This window comes from Lacerta agilis, chromosome 6 (assembly GCF_009819535.1).
Source record: "Lacerta agilis isolate rLacAgi1 chromosome 6, rLacAgi1.pri, whole genome shotgun sequence".
In the NCBI taxonomy this organism is placed as follows: Eukaryota; Metazoa; Chordata; class Lepidosauria; order Squamata; family Lacertidae; genus Lacerta; species Lacerta agilis.
The window spans coordinates 47,668,533-47,689,121 of NC_046317.1; the positions used below are offsets into that span (position 1 = coordinate 47,668,533).

The 20,589-nt window shown below is 40.3% G+C and overlaps 1 protein-coding gene across 3 annotated transcripts in view; it reads right to left on the reverse strand.

Annotated features, from left to right (window-relative positions):
- Positions 1–2,555: 2,555 nt before the first annotated feature.
- AHCYL1 (adenosylhomocysteinase like 1) overlaps positions 2,556–20,589 on the reverse strand; it is a 50,888-nt gene continuing 32,854 nt past the window's right edge. Inside the window, exons 3-17 of one of the 3 annotated variants that reach the window (XM_033152460.1) lie at positions 20,385–20,528; positions 19,730–19,830; positions 19,221–19,323; positions 17,508–17,602; positions 14,841–14,947; positions 13,441–13,557; positions 12,435–12,498; positions 10,556–10,644; positions 8,622–8,692; positions 8,049–8,143; positions 7,869–7,967; positions 6,970–7,038; positions 5,689–5,767; positions 4,569–4,689; positions 2,556–4,169 (exon numbers count right to left, since the gene is read on the reverse strand). In XM_033152460.1, the coding sequence (XP_033008351.1) occupies positions 4,163–4,169; positions 4,569–4,689; positions 5,689–5,767; positions 6,970–7,038; positions 7,869–7,967; positions 8,049–8,143; positions 8,622–8,692; positions 10,556–10,644; positions 12,435–12,498; positions 13,441–13,557; positions 14,841–14,947; positions 17,508–17,602; positions 19,221–19,323; positions 19,730–19,830; positions 20,385–20,528 (1,361 nt within the window). In that variant the 3' untranslated portion in view covers positions 2,556–4,162. Of the gene's footprint in view, positions 4,170–4,564; positions 4,690–5,688; positions 5,768–6,969; positions 7,039–7,868; positions 7,968–8,048; positions 8,144–8,621; positions 8,693–10,555; positions 10,645–12,434; positions 12,499–13,440; positions 13,558–14,840; positions 14,948–17,507; positions 17,603–19,220; positions 19,324–19,729; positions 19,831–20,384; positions 20,529–20,589 lie in introns of those variants that run through there. The other 2 variants (XR_004426853.1, XM_033152461.1) reach the window with 2 other exon arrangements.

Consider the following 20,589-nt stretch of genomic DNA (forward strand, 5'->3'; position numbering starts at 1 on the left):
TGCTTGAAATACACACTTGTGATAGCATCACTAGCATATCTGTGATGCAGCACTAAAATGCTGGTGGGGTGGCCTTTCACTTGCCTGCTACTTGAGAATATTGGGGACCACCAACCAGTATGCACATGACCAGGCTACTAAAGTATTAGTAGCCATATAGAAGCAGAACGGAAAGGTGTGGTAGCAATAGGAACATCTGAGATTGAGGGGGTCCAACGGAATCAGGGATGGCCCATTGAGGAAAAGGATTGTAGATAATTGCAGAATGCTTTAGGCCATATTCAGTTACAACAATTTAACAAATAGAAAGCATTAAAGATGGGAAATGTGTTCACAAGAAAGAAGTAAATGAGGTGACAATATGAACTGCCTCTGCCCACCACAATGAGAAGAGTTTCTTGGACTACAGCAAGCAAGATCAAGATGTCTGGTATATCCACTCTTTTATGGACTGTGGACTTATAGGGATAGAAATAATGTTATGTACCATTTATTTATGTTTTAAAAACCAAATAGTTCAGTGTTGGTTATGTTAATGTAAACTCAACAACTAAAGCTTGCATGGAAAGCCCAACACCATCACTATTTTATTAGCAATGGGAACAAGCTTAGGCTTGTTTTGCATCCAGTGTGGCTAGACAGCCACAGAAGTGTGCTTGCTTCTGGAAGCTTGGATATAGGGCTCTCTTTCAACAATGAGTTTCTAATGCTAACTTAATGGCAGCTATTCCCTTCCTGAAAAGTAGGACTGGGGCCATATCAACACACCAACCACACATTCTTAACATATACAGAGACACACAAAATGGTATTTCCTATGAAAACAAGGGGCTTTTTTCTTAGCAACTCCACTCAAATTTCACTTTCCATTTTCTCCATAAGCTTTAACAAAAGGTTTTAAAAGAGTAAAGCTCCTAATCACCATTGTCTCTATGCTAATTGTGCAAAAGGCAAAGAGTAATCAGTAATTCCATTAGAGAAATTCAAGCAATGTTAAAGCACAGAGGAACTGCAAAGCTGTGTCTTACAGCTATTTGAAGCCTAAAATTTCAAAATGCACCTGCAACTGCATATTGCCTGGACATCCCCCCCACCCCATCTTTGAAAGGAACAGTAATCTACCTTTCCTCTGAACATTTTTAAAATTTGCTTTGATCTTCTTCCAACAGCTCTTACTTCAGAGGAACATTTTGAAAGTGTGCATTTCACCTGACAAAAGCATTTACCCTACTTCATTTATACAGAATTTTGTTTTCTCATAAAGATTGAAAACATTTTATTAAGACTTACCCATATTTGCATAGTGTAGATTTGTGGTATGTTTTGTATACGTTTTTAAAAACCATGACATTTCCCCCTCAGCTGCTTCACTCCTGAAGGGCTAACTACAGGCCATATCTGACGCACAGAGTAGGGTTTCACCCCTGCTATAAAGTCTACTTGGGGGAAGAAGAGAAGCAGGGATACCAAGCTCTTCCTTGTGCTCTGACATCAGGGATTTGTATATCTTCTCAACCCATGGACATGCTATGTACTCAGAATGAATTAAATGGTTTGTTATGTGGATGGAATAAAATTGGAATCTTGCAGTTGAAAGTGTGCTGGCAACGTGTTTCCTTGGACAGCACAAACTGTGGCACTGATTATTTAGAAAATCCCTATATTAGATTTTTAAAAACTCAAGCCAGAGATATTTTTCTAATCATTTTATTTAGATTTTGCGTAATGATTTATTGCTCATCTGCAAGGAATAATATTGCATTCATTAAAAATCATTCATATACAAAATAAACCTATCCCCACCTGGGTTGATGCTATAACATGCTCCCTCTGACTGAACTGAGGTGTTGCCAGGCATGAGAATTTATTCCATGGCTTATACAGAGATGAAGCCCTTAGCTAAGGTATCTATTGACACTGCAACACAGAGGCAGACAAATGGAATGAAGAGGCCCTCCCTGACCTTCATGGAGGACATCTGGGAGCGCACTGTTTGGCTTAGAAGGATCCAAGCCAATTCCGGGATCAGAACTTGTAGTATTAGAGCTGTGAAATTGAGAAACAAAATATTAAGACGCCATCCTGATGAAGGAACTGAGAGGAAGCACATATGCTCAGTTCTGAGATCACTTCAACAAAAAAGGAAGAACAGAGTTCATTTGGCCTGGCCAAATGTAAATCAGATTCTGGGAAGGGAAGGGGGTGGGGTGGGCAGGAGGAGCTGGAGGCAAAGGGATCTCCCACATTCAAGTCAGTCAATGGCCTGCAACCATTCTGCAAGGCCAAGTGGCCCACCATGTAGCTGCCAGAAAGGAACCAGACAGCTATCTGGGGCCAAAGGTACAAGAGAAAGGTCACCTAGGGCTCAGAAAGGGAGGGAGAGAGAGAGAGAGAGAGAGAGAGAGAGAGAGAGAGAGAGAGCATGAACGTGCAAAGGTTTGGTGGCTCAGACTCCTCATCAAATCACAGTTAAATTATTCTCCTCAGTGAAGGATATCAGGAAGGACCACAGCCAATGCCATACAATAGTGGAATAGATTTCAAGAAGATGGACCTAGGAATGTCATCTGTATTTACATCAAGTTTTCTGCAAAGGTTACATAAAAAGCCACAGAAATTCAAGGTTGATCATATATTCACTATGATTCACAGTAGTCTCTAGCTTTTCATCACTGCCCCTTGAGACTTCAGCACAAGTCTGAAGTGATCAGATGCAGGCAGTATTTGCCTGAACCACCTTCCTTTAGCCTGATGTTTGCCTCTCTAAAGATGAGCTCCCTCCTCTTTCATGGCACAAAAATGTGAAATCTGGCTGCACCGTAGTTTCGCAGGAGAGGTACCAGTGCATCAAGATAACCAGACAGAATAGGCTAGCCTAAGCCAAGGTAATTAAAGCAGCAGAGCACTTAAAACAGCAGTGCCAATGGGAAGGGATTCCACCTTCAATATTCATTTGCTACAAATGGAGCCTGAAGGTGGAGGGAAGGTGCTTTACACAATGAATAATTCTTTATAGCAGGTGTGAGCGGCAGCAGGGGGAGGACATTTGGCTCTCCAATTGTTTGCTGAACTACAACTCACATCATCCCTTGCTGGGGCTGATAGGAGTTGTAGTACAGCAACATCTGGTAGGACCAAAGGTTCCCCACACTGGCTTTGTAAGGTATGAAAAGCTAAGCTACTACATCATCCATATATCTCCGGTGCTGGACAAATGAAAGGATGGAGCACAGGAGATACCCAACTCAGCTCAAAAGGACTGACTTGGTTCTTAGTGGCCCCTACCAATTCTGCAATGTATTACTGATATCTTCATAGAATTCTATGATTCTACCTTAAAAATGTCCAAACTCGAAGGAAAAGGAATTCTCACCCATTGCCTTTTAAAATATGTTTCTGGTACATCTTCATTTAAAGAAAGGAAAAATATAACATATAAAAGCTATGGAAAAGTGAAGACAGTGGATAGTCAATAGCCATTTCAATTCAGATTAGCACCCTAGCAACTTAAAAAGAATGTTAAAAGTCTACCTAGGATTGGTGTAATCAGGCATGCAGCTACATATTTCATGTAGGAAAAATAGCCTAACTAAAAATAAATAGTATTTGAAATTGTCCCACTGTTTTCTTCACAACACAATATTAGGCATTTATTGAATATACACCTAACTGGCCACAAGATATAACTCTGTTCCAGTACAGGAAAAGGAGCACTGATCTAGCAGCTAATAAATTGGGGCTCGTTAAGGCAATTTAGAATTTGTAGATAATTCCACACAGAAAAAATAGTACTCTTAATATTTTGCAGTTCTACCAACTACAACTAAGGTGCTCCAGAAAGTTTTAAATTAAAAAATAAAATGAGCAGAGGACAGGAATGCCCTTCATTACCCAGGGAAATCCTTTCCTTAGTAATAGAGCTGAGGAGCTGAAACTGTACTATTTTAGTGGTGATGCAGCAGGGAAATCCCAGGTTGTCTGTAAAGTCAGACACAAAGACAGAGGAATATTAAAGAGAATAAGAGAGGGCAGTAAAATCACATGAATAAAATAAAAAATAAAAAAGTTTTTAGAAGTAACACAAAAAATATGTTCTTTAAAAATATTCTTGCTAAAGCTCTTGTGTAGATTATGTAGTCTGGTCCTTCAGCGTTATGGTCCATCAGTACCTGCAGTAAAGGAGAAAGAAAGCCAAAGTCAAGCACTGGGCGCCCACCAAGACACAGGATCAAATGGAGGCACTCCTGCCTTAGGTTATCAGAACTGTTGGCCCTGCCAGTCCAATTCTAGTCTTCCCTTGCCTGGTGTATAAATCCATCATTAGCTGGCACTAGATGTTTGTATTTTCATTCAAGACACTTAAGCTAGAAGGGTTTTATATTTCACCTGTATTTATTACTATTATTTGAACCCCAATCTTCCTTCCAGGATGTTCAGAGAAGTCTCACAACTACCCTGCTCATCACACTAACAAAACTATTAAAAAAAAATTACAATTCATGTTGTTGTATCTGAATTATAGGCAAATCCCTATATGTTTCCTAGCTTCCCCCAATGGAGAAGGTTACCTATAATAGTTTGGTTTAAAGGGTCCATTTTTGTTAAGCCCCAGATACTTCGCTTGATCATCTGTTAGCTCTGTCAGATGGGCATCAAATGAAGGCAGGTGCAAGCTGGCAACATACTCATCTAGAAAGAATACAGGAAGACGTGTTAGAACCTCTAAGGTCCTGTTTATAGTGCCTAGACATCTTTAACCAGTTACTCCTGAAAGCTTTCCCCACCAATGCTAGGCTCAATAAGGAAGGCCACTTGCAGGTCTAGCAAAGCTCATCTATAATTATTTCACACTATGGACAAATATCAGCGATTACATGAATAATGAGGCAGAGAGACAGTCAATAGGCGGGGTATATTTTTGGCTGTGTGTTGCTCCACAGCATTCAGTCTGGAACTTTGGCTTTTAACATTTTTACCCTGAATTCAATCATGAGACAAGTTATAACTTAAGAGGTGAAATAACCTTGGAATCCCTTTCTCAACTCAATCCTTAACAGGTGTTTTTCATTTAACAATTCTTGCCAGAGGGTACAGTAGATGCTTCTGCCTTGTATTTTTCATATTCAAGATATTCAATCAATGTACATGTAGAAAGAAATAACAAATATATGTTCCCTGAAAAGAATATACCATACGATGTAGTAGAATGTTAAGATTCAATGTAGTCCTTTTAGTGGATTTTGTATTTTGGTACTGGCAGACCCCTGGCATTTTTAATTTTATATTAAAGGTTTATTTTCCCATCTTTTGATAGTATTATCTCCAAAATGGGACATCCCTAGTTTATATACCCAGGATTACAATCACAGCAAACAGACTAATAAAAATATAGCTATTTCAGACAAAGGGAGCAGTTACTAAAAACATCTAAATTTCAACTCTGAAGCCTGACATGAAATGGGTGGACATTGCCCATAAGGCCTCAATGTATTAAAGTTCTCAATATAATAAAGTTCTCAAATTTTCCTTTCTATTCTCAAAGCATGGCCGGGCCCAGCACAAACATGTGGTGAAGAAACTATGTTTATTACAGTGGTACATGCTGTGCTAGCCTGGTGTTCCAAGAGAGGAGGCTACCGCTCACTGATCAACAAGCAGCAGCTAAAAATTCTACCATTGTTTGCTCACCCATCTTTTTAGGCAGAAGGTACACATCTTGTTTGTATCGTCCCTCAGGAGCATTGTAAAGCTCAATCAAAGCCAGAGCCTGTGAAGATCAGAGAGATGCTGGAAGTAACAACTGCAGGCTTTATCAATTCTTTCCAGCACACTCTGAAAAGTTACCATTGTAGTTTTGACATGCCTGGTGGCTAACCTATTAGCCTATGTTCAGCACCAATACTTTAGACATTGAGCTTAGAGGTGGTTGTCCAAGCTTTTGGGATAACTGACACAACAGTTCTGTGGATCTAGCTTCTTTTTTGAAACTGCAGCGAAGAGTTTGTTGGTACAGAATACAGTACTGAGTTAGTGAAAAGGAAATCTATGTGTTGTATCTTTGCAGAGCCAGTAGGAACAAAAATAGGGAATGTAAACATGCTAAAATGTTATTAAGACACACCCTAGTGCCTAAACAGACTAAGATACATAGAGGCATTTTACTGAGAGGAACGACCAATCTCCCCTGTATGTGTGTAACACTATTCAGCTGAACAAACAATTCATCTACTCTGTTTCCTTAGATTTTAACCTCTCCAGACTGCAAACTCTGTTTTCAAAGGCATAAACATATACAAAAATAGTGGACAGTTATGCTGCTTTTTTAAACTGCAGTCATAATAATAAGTGAGAGGCAGCAATTGTAAGTATCTCATTCATTTATAGGTTCACTATGAAAGGACACTGGATCTGGTGATCTTGAGAACCTTGATCTTTCATTGTGGGGGGGAACCTGAAACACATGTAGGCAATAAGACAGGAAAAGTTCAGAAACGAATGGGAGATCTAGGCAGGGCTTCAAGTTGTAAAGGGGTGGGGCTTCAGCAATGGACACAACTTCCTCCCATGGTGACCCATTTGCTCCCTCTTTAGCTCGGCTGATCATTTGGCTCAGTTTTCCATGTCATTCCCTTCTAGTTGAGCCTTTGCTTCAAAATTCACATTTTATTTAATTTCATCTGTGATGAATACTTCAAATAAATATGCAAGTTCGTATGCTCTGCATTACCTGTCTTGAGCACATAATATTCTCTAGAACTCTAGCTGAAAATATTTTTCATACTATGCCTCTATTTAAAGATCAGAATCAACATGCAAAATGCAGTTCAAATAAATCCTCTAACTAGGCTTTCCCTCAGACTTGAGTTGGAAAACTAATATAAATATGGTATCTTATATTATCCACCCCCAAAAACACATTATAAATACAGCATCAAGCAAGGCAGGGAACCTTCAGGCTAAATCATGTACCTGAGTGGTAGCAGTAATGGACAGAACAAAGGTTGGAACTGTTGAACAGCTCAGATTCAGAAGTCTTCCCTAGAATGACCGGAAACAACAACAAAAACTTTTTTGAGAAATCACCTCTGGTGCACAGAAAGCACCATCAAACAGAAATGCAATATTTACGATTCAAGTGCAATGCTAAACTCTTCAGGCCCAGCAAACTTGGGATATAACTGCACAGTTTGAACCAGGAGCAATGTGGCCTGACCAGGACTAATAACCACTGATGTTTTTAGATAGTTAATGTCTGACATGGTTCTTTTCCTGGTGAAAAGTTAAGATCAATGATGCACTGAAAAGGACAAAACAAAATAAAAAAATTCCTTCCAGTAGCACCTTATAGACCAACTAAGTTTGTTCTTGGTATGAGCTTTCGTGTGCATGCACAATTCTTCAGATACCTGAAGATACCACATCTAAAAAAGTGTGCATGCACACAAAAGCTCATACCAAGAACAAACTTAGTTGGTCTCTAAGGTGCTACTGGAAGGAATTTTTTATTTTTTTATTTTGTTTTGACTATGGCAGACCAACGTGGCTACCTACCTGTAACTGAAAAGTACAGGCATGATTTAGCAGCATGGAGGATAAAATCTGTTTAGCAAAAACTTTTGAGATCTTCATATTCCCACTGGTCTGGCTAGCTTTGGAACTCTGCTATAAAGTTCAAGTCAGACAACAACTGTGAACTACCCAAAGGACACCTGCATCATCTTCTCTTCTCAGCAGAACAGCTTCTCCTTGATACATAGCTAGCCACCCACTCTATTAGCCTTCCAATTTCCTGGGAACCTGAAAATAAGAGACACAATTCCTTATGATGAACCCTATAAAGGCTTCTGTTTATGCCTTCGCCAACATACCTCAGCTAGGAGAACAACTCGCTTGCCATCAGGCCAGATTATATGATCCACTTGAGAACGTACACGCTCCCAGGTTAGCTCTGGGGTACGAAGACTAGCCTAGGAGAGATTGAGGCAGGGATCAACTACTAGGATTTATTAAAATGACTGAAAGCAAAATTAAGATTAACAGACACTCACCACATCAATTTCAGTGTTGGAATGGCCCATATTACATACAATGCAGCTATTCTTCATTCGGTCCAAGTGCTCTCTAGTCACCACATTTTTGTTTCCTGCAGTAAAAAGAGGCAGCTAAAGCAAGCTTCGGGCAGGTGAGCCATCAAATTTCTCCTTATCTATAGCTACAACTTTAATCTCAACACAGTGAGCTGAATCCCACCAAGTAATTGCATGAGTTACTTGCACAGTGTAATTTCCCCTCCCTCTTCTCCCCCATGCAAATGTTGCCTTCCTCCAAATCTGCTCCAGAGGGTTTGTGGGGAGAAACTCAGAGCAGCTATGGTAAAGGTGCAGGGGGTTACATGAGCGGAACTCATTCCACTTGCACAATTACTTATTTGGATACAACCTACAATAGAAAGCGATACAACCTATGTCCTCTTAATATCCTTTGCAGGTTTCCAGTGTGAGTGGGGAAATACTACTACTTGTTATTTAGCAAAAAGACAAAATCGGAAGGATTTCAGTGTGTGGGGTGGGTGGGAATAATATGAACAAAACACGTGCACAGTCCTTACTAGACTGGTTTACCTGTGCAAGTTATGACAACATCCACTTGGCGAATGATTTCATTGAGTTTCACTACCCGAAACCCATCCATGCTGCCAAAGAGAAGGTAAGAGATTAAAGAGACATCAAACAGGGCAACGTGAAACTGAACAAGCTGCTCTGGCTATTTAAGTTTTAAACCTCAAACTCTGTTCCCCAACATTTGAATGATGCTTAGAGAATCCACTGACAATGTCACACTGTAGTTATGTACATGCATTCCTATATAGCTGTTTGACTAAAACTGCCGCAATAGTTTATTTTCATGAATAACAATTGCAGTTTTCACCAATACATTTTTCAGAAGGGTTTTTTTTCAACTAAGCTTTGAAGATGGTGTGAAGATTTTGAAGAAAGGGGTCATTAATGTGCATTTTCATTTTATTGAACTACAAGTTATATTATTATTAATAAAACTTGCTAGATACCCATTCTACAATAAATGTACCTCTGCTTCTTTAAAAGCAAGACACAGTTAAAATGGAGATCATGATCTCCTTGTCTAATTTGGAAGAAACAGAGGGAGTAACACATGATTTATTTAAGGCTCATACTTTCAAACATTTCATATAGATGTTTTGCTTATACCTCATCCTTCTTTTTACCCACTGCCAATAAATTAATCCTTTTCACATGTATTATTGAAATAACTGTCACTGCCTGAAACAACAGTAGCAACAGAAGAAATAAAGAGAAACAGGATATGCCATTTTACTAGTTGAGAGCAGCTGATCTTAGGGTAAGTTACAGAAAACTGCCTTATTGGACACCGAAGCTCTTCCTATGCTCAGTAGGCAGGGACTAGAGAAATAACTTCGACATTTCCTGATATCTGTAGCAGTTCTGAAAAAGGACAAGTTGTGTGGGGCAGTCTGAAGAGAAATGGGCTTTTTGCAGACAGATCAGTGTTCAAAGGTAAAAAAGAAAGTTCTGCAAGATCTATTAAAAACAGCATGCTATTAATCTTAATGAGTTCAAAATTTAAAGTAGACATTCTACCCTACTTTTTAGAAAAACCTTGCAAAGTAGTCAAACGGCATATCCAGTTAAATTTTACTGCTTCTATTAATTTTACTGGAGTTTCACAATTATTCCATTTTACATCAGATTAGTGCTGCTGGAGCTCTTGATGACTATCCTAGTATTTTAGCATCTACTACTTCTTTAAGCAGGACGCGGGTGGTGCTGTGGGTTAAACCACAGAACCTAGGGCTTGCTGATCAGAAGGTCGGCGGTTTGAATCCCAGCGATGGGGTGAGCTCCCGTTGCTCGGTCCCAGCTCCTGCCCACCTAGCAGTTTGAAAGCACGTCAAAGTGCAAGTAGATAAATAGGTACCGCTCCGGTGGGAAGGTAAATGGCGTTTCTGTGCGCTGCTCTGGTTCACCAGAAGCAGCTTTGTCATGCTGGCCACATGACCCAGAAGCTGTACGCCAGCTCCCTCGGCCAGTAATGCGAGATAAGCGCCACAACCCCAGAGTCGGACACGACTAGACCTAATGGTCAGGGGTCCCTTTACTTCTTTAAGAGGATATTCCAATGTTTATTTCCTCCCCACCCCAATATTCTTCTTATTGACAAATGCATTTCGGCAAACTATTCATTAGCCATTGTTAACAGAACAGTGTCAAACTTATGAGGGAAAGGACTCTTACATATAGAGGTACAAGGTCACAATCAATTGTGGAACCCTCAAATGAGAATCTAATGCCTGAGCACAGGAAATGGAAGATTCCCTGAAGGTTTATGCCTTCTTGCATGCATAGCCTCAGATTGTGAAGTTTTGGGTAGAGAGAGGCTCTACTTTAGTAGGCTAATTAATTTTAACCTTTTGCAGTAGCCCAAAAAAGAACAGCAAGCAATACAAGAAAAGGCTTGTTCTCTCAGACAGCAGGATTTGTAACACCTCATTTCTCACCAGGCTTGAAGAGCACAGATAGGATCAATCTCTGTGATGCAAACTATGGCTCCCAGGGCCTTCAGAGCTGCACAGCATCCCTTTCCAACCTGGAATACACAAAAACAACTATACAAAATCTAAGCAAATACAAGTGTTTTAAAAACACAGGATTTATTGAGAAACATTGTTGGATTACAGCCCATCTCTGTCTTCTTTCTCCCCCACTTCTACATACACACAAGCACACACATGTGTAAAGAGAGAGAAAATGTAAGCAATGCAGCCAAAGGACCATGAAGTGCAGTATATGCTATCTGTATGCAAAACTTAAAAAATATACAATCACTGATGCACAGGATGAATTCAGACCAGTTTATCACATGGGAAATGCTGGAAAGTTTGCTGACTTCTGTATGTATTCAACTACAGTAATGCAGTCACCAGTGACTAGCTTTGTAGTATTCTGGTTTTAGGTTTGTTCTTCCTCCACCCTTAGTTGCTTCCCCCGCCCCCTGCTACAATGGCAGGGCTGGCTAACTCACAGCCCAGATCCAGCCTGGCAAGCTGTGGGAAGTGGCCCACCAGCTCCTGCAGCTGTAGCTTTAAGCTATAGCTTAGCACCGAGAATAAAACTTAAGTTTACCCAAGCTTTTCTGGTCCCTGAGCCTTACTAAATTTTTAAATCCATGTTTTGTATAATGCTCAGTTTTATTGGTGATGTATATACTTTTCTTTTTATCCTGTCTGCCTAGCTTTCATGAAATATTACCTTATTACTTTTTTTTTCTTATTTAAATGCTTAGAGGAATAAATAAACAAGCCAACAAATAAATACAGTAATCTCCAAGGGCAGACATAGTCCTTTATCTCCTGATCTCAGAACTGTGGCAATCAGCTCTGAGATCGGGAGACAAAATCTCTGCTGCCTGCTCTTTAGAATCACTCTCTAAAGAGCAGGCAGAAAACATAGTGCTCAGATTGGGAGATAAAGCTTTCTGTCTTCTTTTTAGAGATGCAGAGTAAAAAGGCAGCATTTCTCCCCAATCCTATCTCAGAGCCAAATAGGCAGGAATGGAAATGCTGTCCTTTACTCTTTACAGAGTAAAATATAGCATTTCCTCCAGCTGTAAAGAAAAAGAACGATTTATGCATGTATGTAACCAGAGTGAATGTATAAAAATAAATCCTTCCAGTAGCACCTTAGAGACCAATTAAGTTTGTTCTTGGTATGAGCTTTCGTGTGCATGCACACTTCTTCAGATATGAGTGAATGTATGTGTGTGAGGACTGCATGCATGCATTTGTATGTGTAATGGGGATGACTTTGTAAAAGCTTTTATCCTTCCAGGGTGGTTGGGTGGGGAAATGGTGTGTGCACGCACACTTGAATGTCTGTGTGTGTGGGCATGTATGACTGTGTGGTAGGGTTTGTGTGCTGGATATAGTGAGTGTGCATCTTTAAGTACACACTGATTAAGTACACACACAATTAAGTACTTAACCCGAGGTACCATTGTATTGCTGGAAGCACCCATGTTGAAGCACTGTTATCTGTGCAAATTTCAGCACACTTGAACCATAATGTGTGCCCTAATCACCTCTTAAATTCTTTCCAGATTTTACTGTACAAATACAGTTGAGAGTAGAGACTCTTCTAATGATGTGAAAACACTTGCTAGTATCATCAGCTTGCAATTACTGTGAGAGCCATTACAATTAGATGCATAATCTTCTGCTGCAACACAAGTTGTTCCTAATGCTCCTTATAGTAATCACATAAGGAGTCATTACTAGTAAAAGGTAGATCATGAATACAGAAAGTAATGAAAGCTAAAGCAAAGGTAACTCTTTCCTGTACACTAATGAGAGCTGCTAAATCAGCCAGGCTACAACTCACCTCACCATAGCCACACACCACCACTTGCTTTCCTCCAAACATCACATCCGTTGTCCGCTTTAGGCTGTGGGAGAGAAAGAGACCCTTTTTGAGAAGTTAACCACATGCAAAATGCATGCTTGACTCAATACAATGGCTTTGCTTAGCTGTCTCGTGTCTCGATAAACTGTAACATGCACAAGCCACAGGAAATCTGGAGCTTGCCTCTCTTTGTCCTGCATGGGCCAGAGGACTTCGGAAGCATTTACATACTTTTGATTTTAACTAACTGAGCCTTCCTGTTTCATCTGAACTGGGAACTGTGGTTTATGGAACTATGGCTGGCAAGAACAAGACAGTTTCAAACCATAGTTCATGAAACAGGCTTGTGTAAACCAACTATGCTCACTGGAAGGACAGATCCTGAAGCCGAGGCTCCAATACTTTGGCCACCTCATGAGAAGAGAAGACTCCCTGGAAAAGACACTGATGTTGGGAAAGATTGAGGGCACAAGGAGAAGGGGACAATAGAGGACGAGATGGTTGGACAGTGTTCTTGAAGCTACCAACATGAGTCTGACCAAACTGCGGGAGGCAGTGGAAGACAGGAGTGCCTGGCATGCTCTGGTCCATGGGGTCATGAAGAGTCAGACACGACTAAACGACTAAACAACAAACCAACTATCCTGAGTGTAAACCAGATCTTTGGGTTAAACGGGAAGCTGCAATTAGCTGAAACCAAAAGCAAAAGCTTCTGAAGTCCTCCTCCCAGTCATAAGGGAGGAGGAGAGGGTGGAGAATGTGAACTGAAGACTTGTCGAAGTTCATTGAGTGGTTTATTGAGATGCCCTAATGTGACCAATGTTTCTTAATTCCGCAGTAGTATGGCGCTATGTGGCTACCGGATAATACAATCACAGGAGTATTCAACTCCACAACACAAAGAGCTGAGTAAGAAAAATATGGAAGCTGGGGGCTGATTCTGAGGGTTTTAACTCCCAACTCCCAAAGCTGTGGCCAGACTTACCCATCTAAGATGGATTCTCTGCAACAATATAAGTTATCAAATTTCTGTTTGGTGACAGAGTCATTTACATTCATAGCTGGAACACAAAGTTTCCCAGCCTTTGATAACTGGTATAACCTAAAAGAGAGAAAGAGAAGATTTCAGAACTGAATACTGAGAGAAAAAACAGGATAATCAGCAGAACATTAATTTGTTCCCTGGGCTAACACCCAAACTCCACATTTGTGGTTAATCTGCAGCCTTCCAGATGTTGCTAGACGACAATCCCAAGCATCTCTGACCACTGGCTATTCTGGCAGGGCAGAAAGGAGTTAAGAGTTCAATAACATCCTGAGGACCACATATTAACCAGGTCTGCTCTGCATCTTGTCTTCAAGCAACAGCAGAAGTACCAATTCTTATAATATACACTTGAGTCCCCCCAAACATTTTCTGCTTCCAGTAAATATATAGTTTTATTAAAATAAAAAAGAACAGGTGAATTTAGCTGTATTTAGGCCTGATGTACATAGCACCCTTAGTATCTTCCTACAGCCATCATATGTGTAATTAACAAAATAAAAATAAAATGCTTCACTTCAGTGAGTAAGCCAAAGTGATTAATGGACTACGCCTCTCGATTTCTGGAGAGAGAAAAAAAACATGTTCCTCCCCCGTATTATATTCAACTGTGAAATACAGTTTGGTGGTAAACTATACAAAACAGTAAATGATCTAATAAATAAAAAGTCCCAAGTTCAATCATTGGCATTTGCAGGCAGGACTGGGAAAATACTCCTATCAGAAACCATGAAGAGCCACTGTAACTCAGTGTAGAGAATATGGAACTGGATGGAGCAATGGTCTGACTCAAAAGCCAGTTTCTTTTAGACCATACTGAAAATCATGACCACTGGTAACTTAGCATCTGTACCAAGTACTGGGTACTGAAATACCCATGGGGGAAGGGGGAAAGGAGAAAAAAGAACAAGCAGTAGCACCTCATGCAGTCTCTACAAGTAGCCAAAGTACAGGGAAGAATAGTTGGGCCAAAGAGATTGTTCAGAGGGACATTAAAATGCATTCCTCCTTCTTTATAAACATAAGATGTGGCAAAGGGGAACCAGAGGAATGTTGCATGAAGAACATGTCAACTTTTGAGCTTAAACTTGTGAAGCCCCATGGCTCAACAGTTTGGGAACTAAAATGGTAGTAGCCTTAGCTCAGCTGTACCTTTCTTTTATGGCGTTATTTATTCCTCCCCCATCCTTATTACCATCCCGTAGGGGCATCATAATTAAAAGTGAGCTTTAATTTTTAGATGCTTGCTTACCAGATATGGGGAAGGCCCTACAACTTCCCAAAGCTTCATATTGAAGGAGGACAGACAAAGGTTTGCAGGATCCTTTGGGGCTGATTACCTGTGCACACCTGTCACACTCTCTTCTACAATGCCTCTGATCTTCTTAAATACATTTGGATATTTCTTATATACCCAATGGGTCAGGTCTCCCCCATCATCCAAGATCTGAAAATAAGATAAACATAATTAGCTCAAAGATATTCTGCTATTTATACTGCATGCCACATCTAACTTCACTTTGAAGGCACAAAGCAGGATTACTTCTAGGCAATTAAACTGTTAAGTCACATAACCATTAAGGGATCAGAACTCTGATATCGCTTCACAAACCATTATTATCGTGCACAATGTTGTCCAAGCAACAAACCTGGCCTGGTTTTCTAACATATAAATAGAAATATATGAATTCTACAAGGTATACTTCTTGAGAACCAGTACTAGATTTTATCGCTCAAATGCAAATGGAAGCTGGAAAACTGGTGCAAGCCATATCTCAGAGTAAGGATCATCTACCCTTTTCATAATTGACCTGACAGAAAAAGAAATAGGGGATGCTCATCTATAGCCAATTATCTTAAAAAAACAAAACAAAACCTTGAACAATCAATAAGTAAGGGATTTGCTATACAGTAACTACAAAGCTTTTTCCTGATGTATAGATATGAGCTAGTGTAGATACATGAAACAGAGAAGTCATTGCTTATACTAATGTCTAATTTAATACTTTATTAGGAAGGGAAAACCACAGCAGAATTTCCCCTTAAAAATGAATTGGCATTGTTTCAGTACAGATTTATGCTTATCTGGTATATCTAGCACACCAAGTCAAAAGGTATGGGGTTCTGCTGATAGTACTCTAAAAGACACACAGAGTTGTATCCGATGCTGCACATGTGGAATTCTGCTCATGCAGTAGCATTCCCCTTTCCTCTTCTTGCATGCACCCCAAATCTGCTCTGGAGGGTCCCACAACACTCTGGAACAGATTTTGAGGGTGCTCAGGGGACTGCAGGGGAGAGGACAAGATGCTGTGTTGCATAAGAAAATATATGTTGGGCAAGCATAATGGCAGCAATGGACACAAGTCATGCAATTAATTTCATGGGAAGTAATTCTTCTAGTAGATGCAAAGGACATATGACAGACAATTCTCACATTCTCTTAAAAATAGATAATCTAAGAAAGACATGCCACCATTTATTATACAATGAAGTGAGCAATCCCTATAGTTTCTTTTTTAATGTGAATGATTCTATCGTGTGTAAATATTCAGTTGGTTTCTAGTGACTCAGATCAGTCATTTAGCTATATGGCAATTAACAGAACCTACATAAGGAGGGGGGATCCATTTTTATTTTTTTAATGATTCAACTGGCTAATGTGAAGAAGTGTGATAACTGAGAGCTAGGGAACATTGGGCAGTATCCTCCTTTCAGAAAATCTCATTTTCTATCTGTCTATTATCACGACTGCCTTGCCACAGTGAAATTCTGCCCTTCTTCCAACATAGCTCTGTTTATCTCTGATCTTCACAACAACCCTCTGAGATAAGTTAGATTGCAATACAGTGACTTGCTCAAAACCAACCAGTGTGCTTTATTCCCTTGGTTTACCAGGCACATTCACAGCATACATTTAAAGCACAGATCTTCCCCCCAAAGAAGACTGGGAACTTTATTTTAAGAGTACTGGGAATTGTAGCTTTGTGGAGGGAAAACAACATTTTTCAGGATTGTTTTGGGGAAAGAGATGTGCTTTAAACAGAGTATGAATGTGATGATTATTGAGATTTGCAAATTTGCACCAACAAATTAAATACCCCATTTATAGGTGGTAAATTTAGGAGTGGCATTTTACAGATTTGATACATGTGAAATTCACCGCCATGCTTGTGGAGGGTGGGTACTGACCACGAGCAGCAGGTTTTTCTTTACTTATTTCATTATACTTATAAACCCACCCTTCACCATACTGATCCCAGGGCAGGTTTTTTGTGACAGAAAAAGCTGAGCTCCTTTCCCAGCAGCCTGGCCATTCAACCTCAAGAATGCAGCCATGAGCCACCAATCTCCTCCCCCCCCGCAGAAAACACACACATGAACACACACAATGTGCCCAAGGCATTCTGGGGGAAACAAAATGGCTGCAGGGCTGAAAAAGGAGCTGTTGCAACTGGGAGGAACAAAATAATAAAGAAGAAGCAGCCCACTCCAGGACCCTGCTGGTAATTTTGCTGCAATCCCCATCACCCAAACCGGCTGCCTGTTTTTGGAGGGTGAATTTCACCTTACCCCTCCAATTTGAGCTGCAAATGGACAGGAATTAACTAGTTTTGAATCATAATGCACATTCCCATTCTTTCAGCTAAGCCCCACTGAAGAGAGAAGAGAGAATAAAACTTGAAAAGGGGTTGAACGTGACTGGACAATGAACACTAAATGCAGTGTGATCCAGTAGACTAGATCCAAAGAACCACTGAACTAGTTCTGCATGTCCAAAAAATGTCTTTCTTAAACATTAGCTCCACATCCATGTGAAAAACCTCTTTTGTAACAGAAAAATACACAGTGGTCTGCTGAAAGGGATGAAGTCAGAAGTTCCACTGGGCATGTCAAAACCCTTGGATGTGCCTAAAGTACCTCTTTGGATGCCACCAAATACACTTCCAAAGGAGAAGTTAACAAATGTGTGAGGATATGGGAAACCTAGGAGAATGTTCCATTACCATGTTGGCCTGCCAGGTATCCACATTAACACAGCGATCAATGCACCACCAAAAGTCATCCTCGGATTCTCCTTTCCAGGCAAATACAGCAACACCTAGCGAAAGAAAATGAATTTGCTGGATCATTCTTATAGCAGTGTTGCTTGAAGCAGACTCAAAATAAGCACAGTTCTGGCACAAAGCAGCTCTCGCCCCCAATTTTATCTAACCCATGCTGAAAGCTGCCCCACTTTTTTCTTCTGGATTGCCTTTTTTAATCATCTGTTTAGCATATTTAAGTGACCAGGCTATTTGAAAAGACTTTATCTTTATACAACACATAAATAACAAGACACTGATCTCTGGAGGCTTTCTCTGGTCACTGAATTGTAACTAAGTTAAAGCACATCCTAGTTAAGAATTATATTGTATGAAATGGACTACATTGAAGCAATTTTTCTGTACAATCTAAAATCTACTTTGGGATCTCTTGAAACTATACAGGTAATAGCAGTTGTAGCTAGCTTGCTAGTTCTAAACTGTCTATCAGGGTGGATTCTTGGCAGAATATGCAGGAACAGAGCCAGCATAAAGACAAAGTCCTGTGGCACTTTCAGCATAAGAAATGAATTGTGATAGAAGTTTCATTAGATAAGAGATGCACACAGAACATAATAAAGTAAAGCAAAGAAAAGAAAAGCCAAACAAGCTCTCTTAGCATAATCTAGGTTCTCCCAGCAGGTTCAATGGAGTCCATCTGGCTATGGAATGTCTCTCTGAGAAGGGTTTGCAAAATACCCAACAACTCAGGCATGCAGAGAATTTACAGAAATATTAGGACAGTGAAGTTGGCAACAGTATTTCCCCCCTTGAAGTCTGTACAAAATGACATACCAGTTAAGAGTTATACAAGCTTACAATATTCAGCAGTAACTGAAAAATGCTAGAAATCTTTTTTGAAAGAACAGTGAATTTGTCTTCATTCTCTTGTCGGCACCAGTTTTTGTGTTTTATTTCCACATAATTATTACTTAAACCACTCATTTGCAATAAGTCTTTGTGTCAATTTCTAACATGAAGCAAGTGCAACTGATACAACATGGCTACTTCCATACATTTAGATCTAATAAAGTACAATATAAGTCTACTAGCAGACTAACCGATGGATCCACAGATAAAGCATGAACTTGTGATTTTATAAACAGAACCAAAGATCTTTCCACAAGGCCACCGTGTGCATAAAGACATCCAACTACACTTCTTTCAAATAAGATTGCACTTCTTCCATCGCTGTGGAATTTTGCTTCAAAATTTCTGCTTATTAGTAATTTGGTCCTTCTTTCAAAAATAATGCTTCCACCAATGGCTGCTAGCCACGATGACTTATGTTCTTGCTCCACCATCAGTGGCAGTGTGAATGCCAGCTGCCTGGAATGTGGGCTTCCCATAGGCCTTTGGTTGGCCACTGTGATCAAGCAGGGCTTTTCTTATGTAATTACCTGAAACAAAGTCGGTCTTATTTTGTTTTAAATGAATCGTTCAGAAGCTTGCATCTTTAGTGACAAGCTGTACAAATCTGATAGCAGAGCTTCAAACACAGCCAAATATTCTCGGTACATCATGTATTCATCTGTACTGAATATCTGACAGAAGTATTAAGTGCTACCCTAATAAAAACAGAATTTGCATTTCTAATTCTGATACCAAATCTCTGTGCCGCTGCCGTGTACTCACCAGCTTCAGCCAAGGCAGCAGCTACCTCATTCTGAGTCGAATAAATGTTGCAAGCAGACCAACGACACTGAGCTCCCAGGGCGCACAGCGTCTCAATCAAGACCTGGGGGCGATGCAAGCATAATCAACCAAAAACGCAGCAGAAATGGCTGGCTCAATTTGGCCAATACCAGCCCAGAGTTATGACATTATTTAATTTATAGCTTAGCCAACCCCCAATCAAATCAGGCATACCCAAGTCCATGCAAGACATTGCAGCCATCAGCCAAACCCAGCGGATACTGCTGACAACTTGAATCCTGGAGTTGTCATAACAGCAAACGTCTTTGCTGAACGCTATTATGCACAGACACACCAGGATGGTTGAGAAACAACAACAACAACAACAACAAATGCTCTTGTTTAGACAATGAAGACACCTTTCCACTCATCTCTTTATTCAGAAAGGGACAAAGGTGAGTGGCAGTTAAGATGAAAGGCAGCTGGTGTGCAAATTGCAGGGCACTCACCGCAGTCTGTGCTGTAATGTGCGTGCATCCCACAATTTTAGCTCCAGCCAAAGGCTTCTCCCCCTGAGCTCGTTTTCTAAGTGAAATCAGTGCAGACATGTCTACAAAAGCAGAACAGAAGTTTTCAATGAAACTTGTGCCATCCACTGGCCAGTCATCCTCTTGGGTTCCCATAGTAAGTCAGCTCAAAGAAATTTATGTATGTGAAGAACTGCTAGAGAACAGAAGGTCTAGAAACACAAAGATCAGTAACGGCAACTGTCTTGAATGTCAGATTGGATGTCAGTGAAGGATGCTGGCAACCTGACACTGCAGTCAGAAAAGGCTGGAAGTTGTCACGTGTGCAGCCTAAATGGAAAGGAATATAAGGGATATAAAGGCCTTTTAATTTGTCCCTAACACACAAGTGGTAAAAAAGGACTGTTCACGTACTGACCATCAGCTGTTGTTCATAAGACTGAGTCATAGACAGTTGCAACTGGCATCATTAGCAATACCTGTTGAAACAATCCCGAGAGGTTTTGTTTTTGTTTTAAGTTTACATTGCTTGCTGACATTTTGACACAGCTAATCTACTACCAAGGGGTTTGCTGACGAACAGGATATAATTTGTGGTACCCAAAGGAGAAGGAAGCTTCAGCAGCTCACTCTTTACCTTGCTCAGCAATCTCTATCTCTCGGCGGCCAAACTCTGCCTGCTTGATATTCTTAACGCAGAAATTGCTACTGCCCTTTGAATTAGTTTGCTGTTTTTCTCTTGGGGAAACTTCATCATCAGAGCTATCTGTGTAGGATGCCGCTAGAGAACAAAACAGAAGTGTTTGGTAAGAAAGGAGTATATGCAAAAGAAATTCAGACAA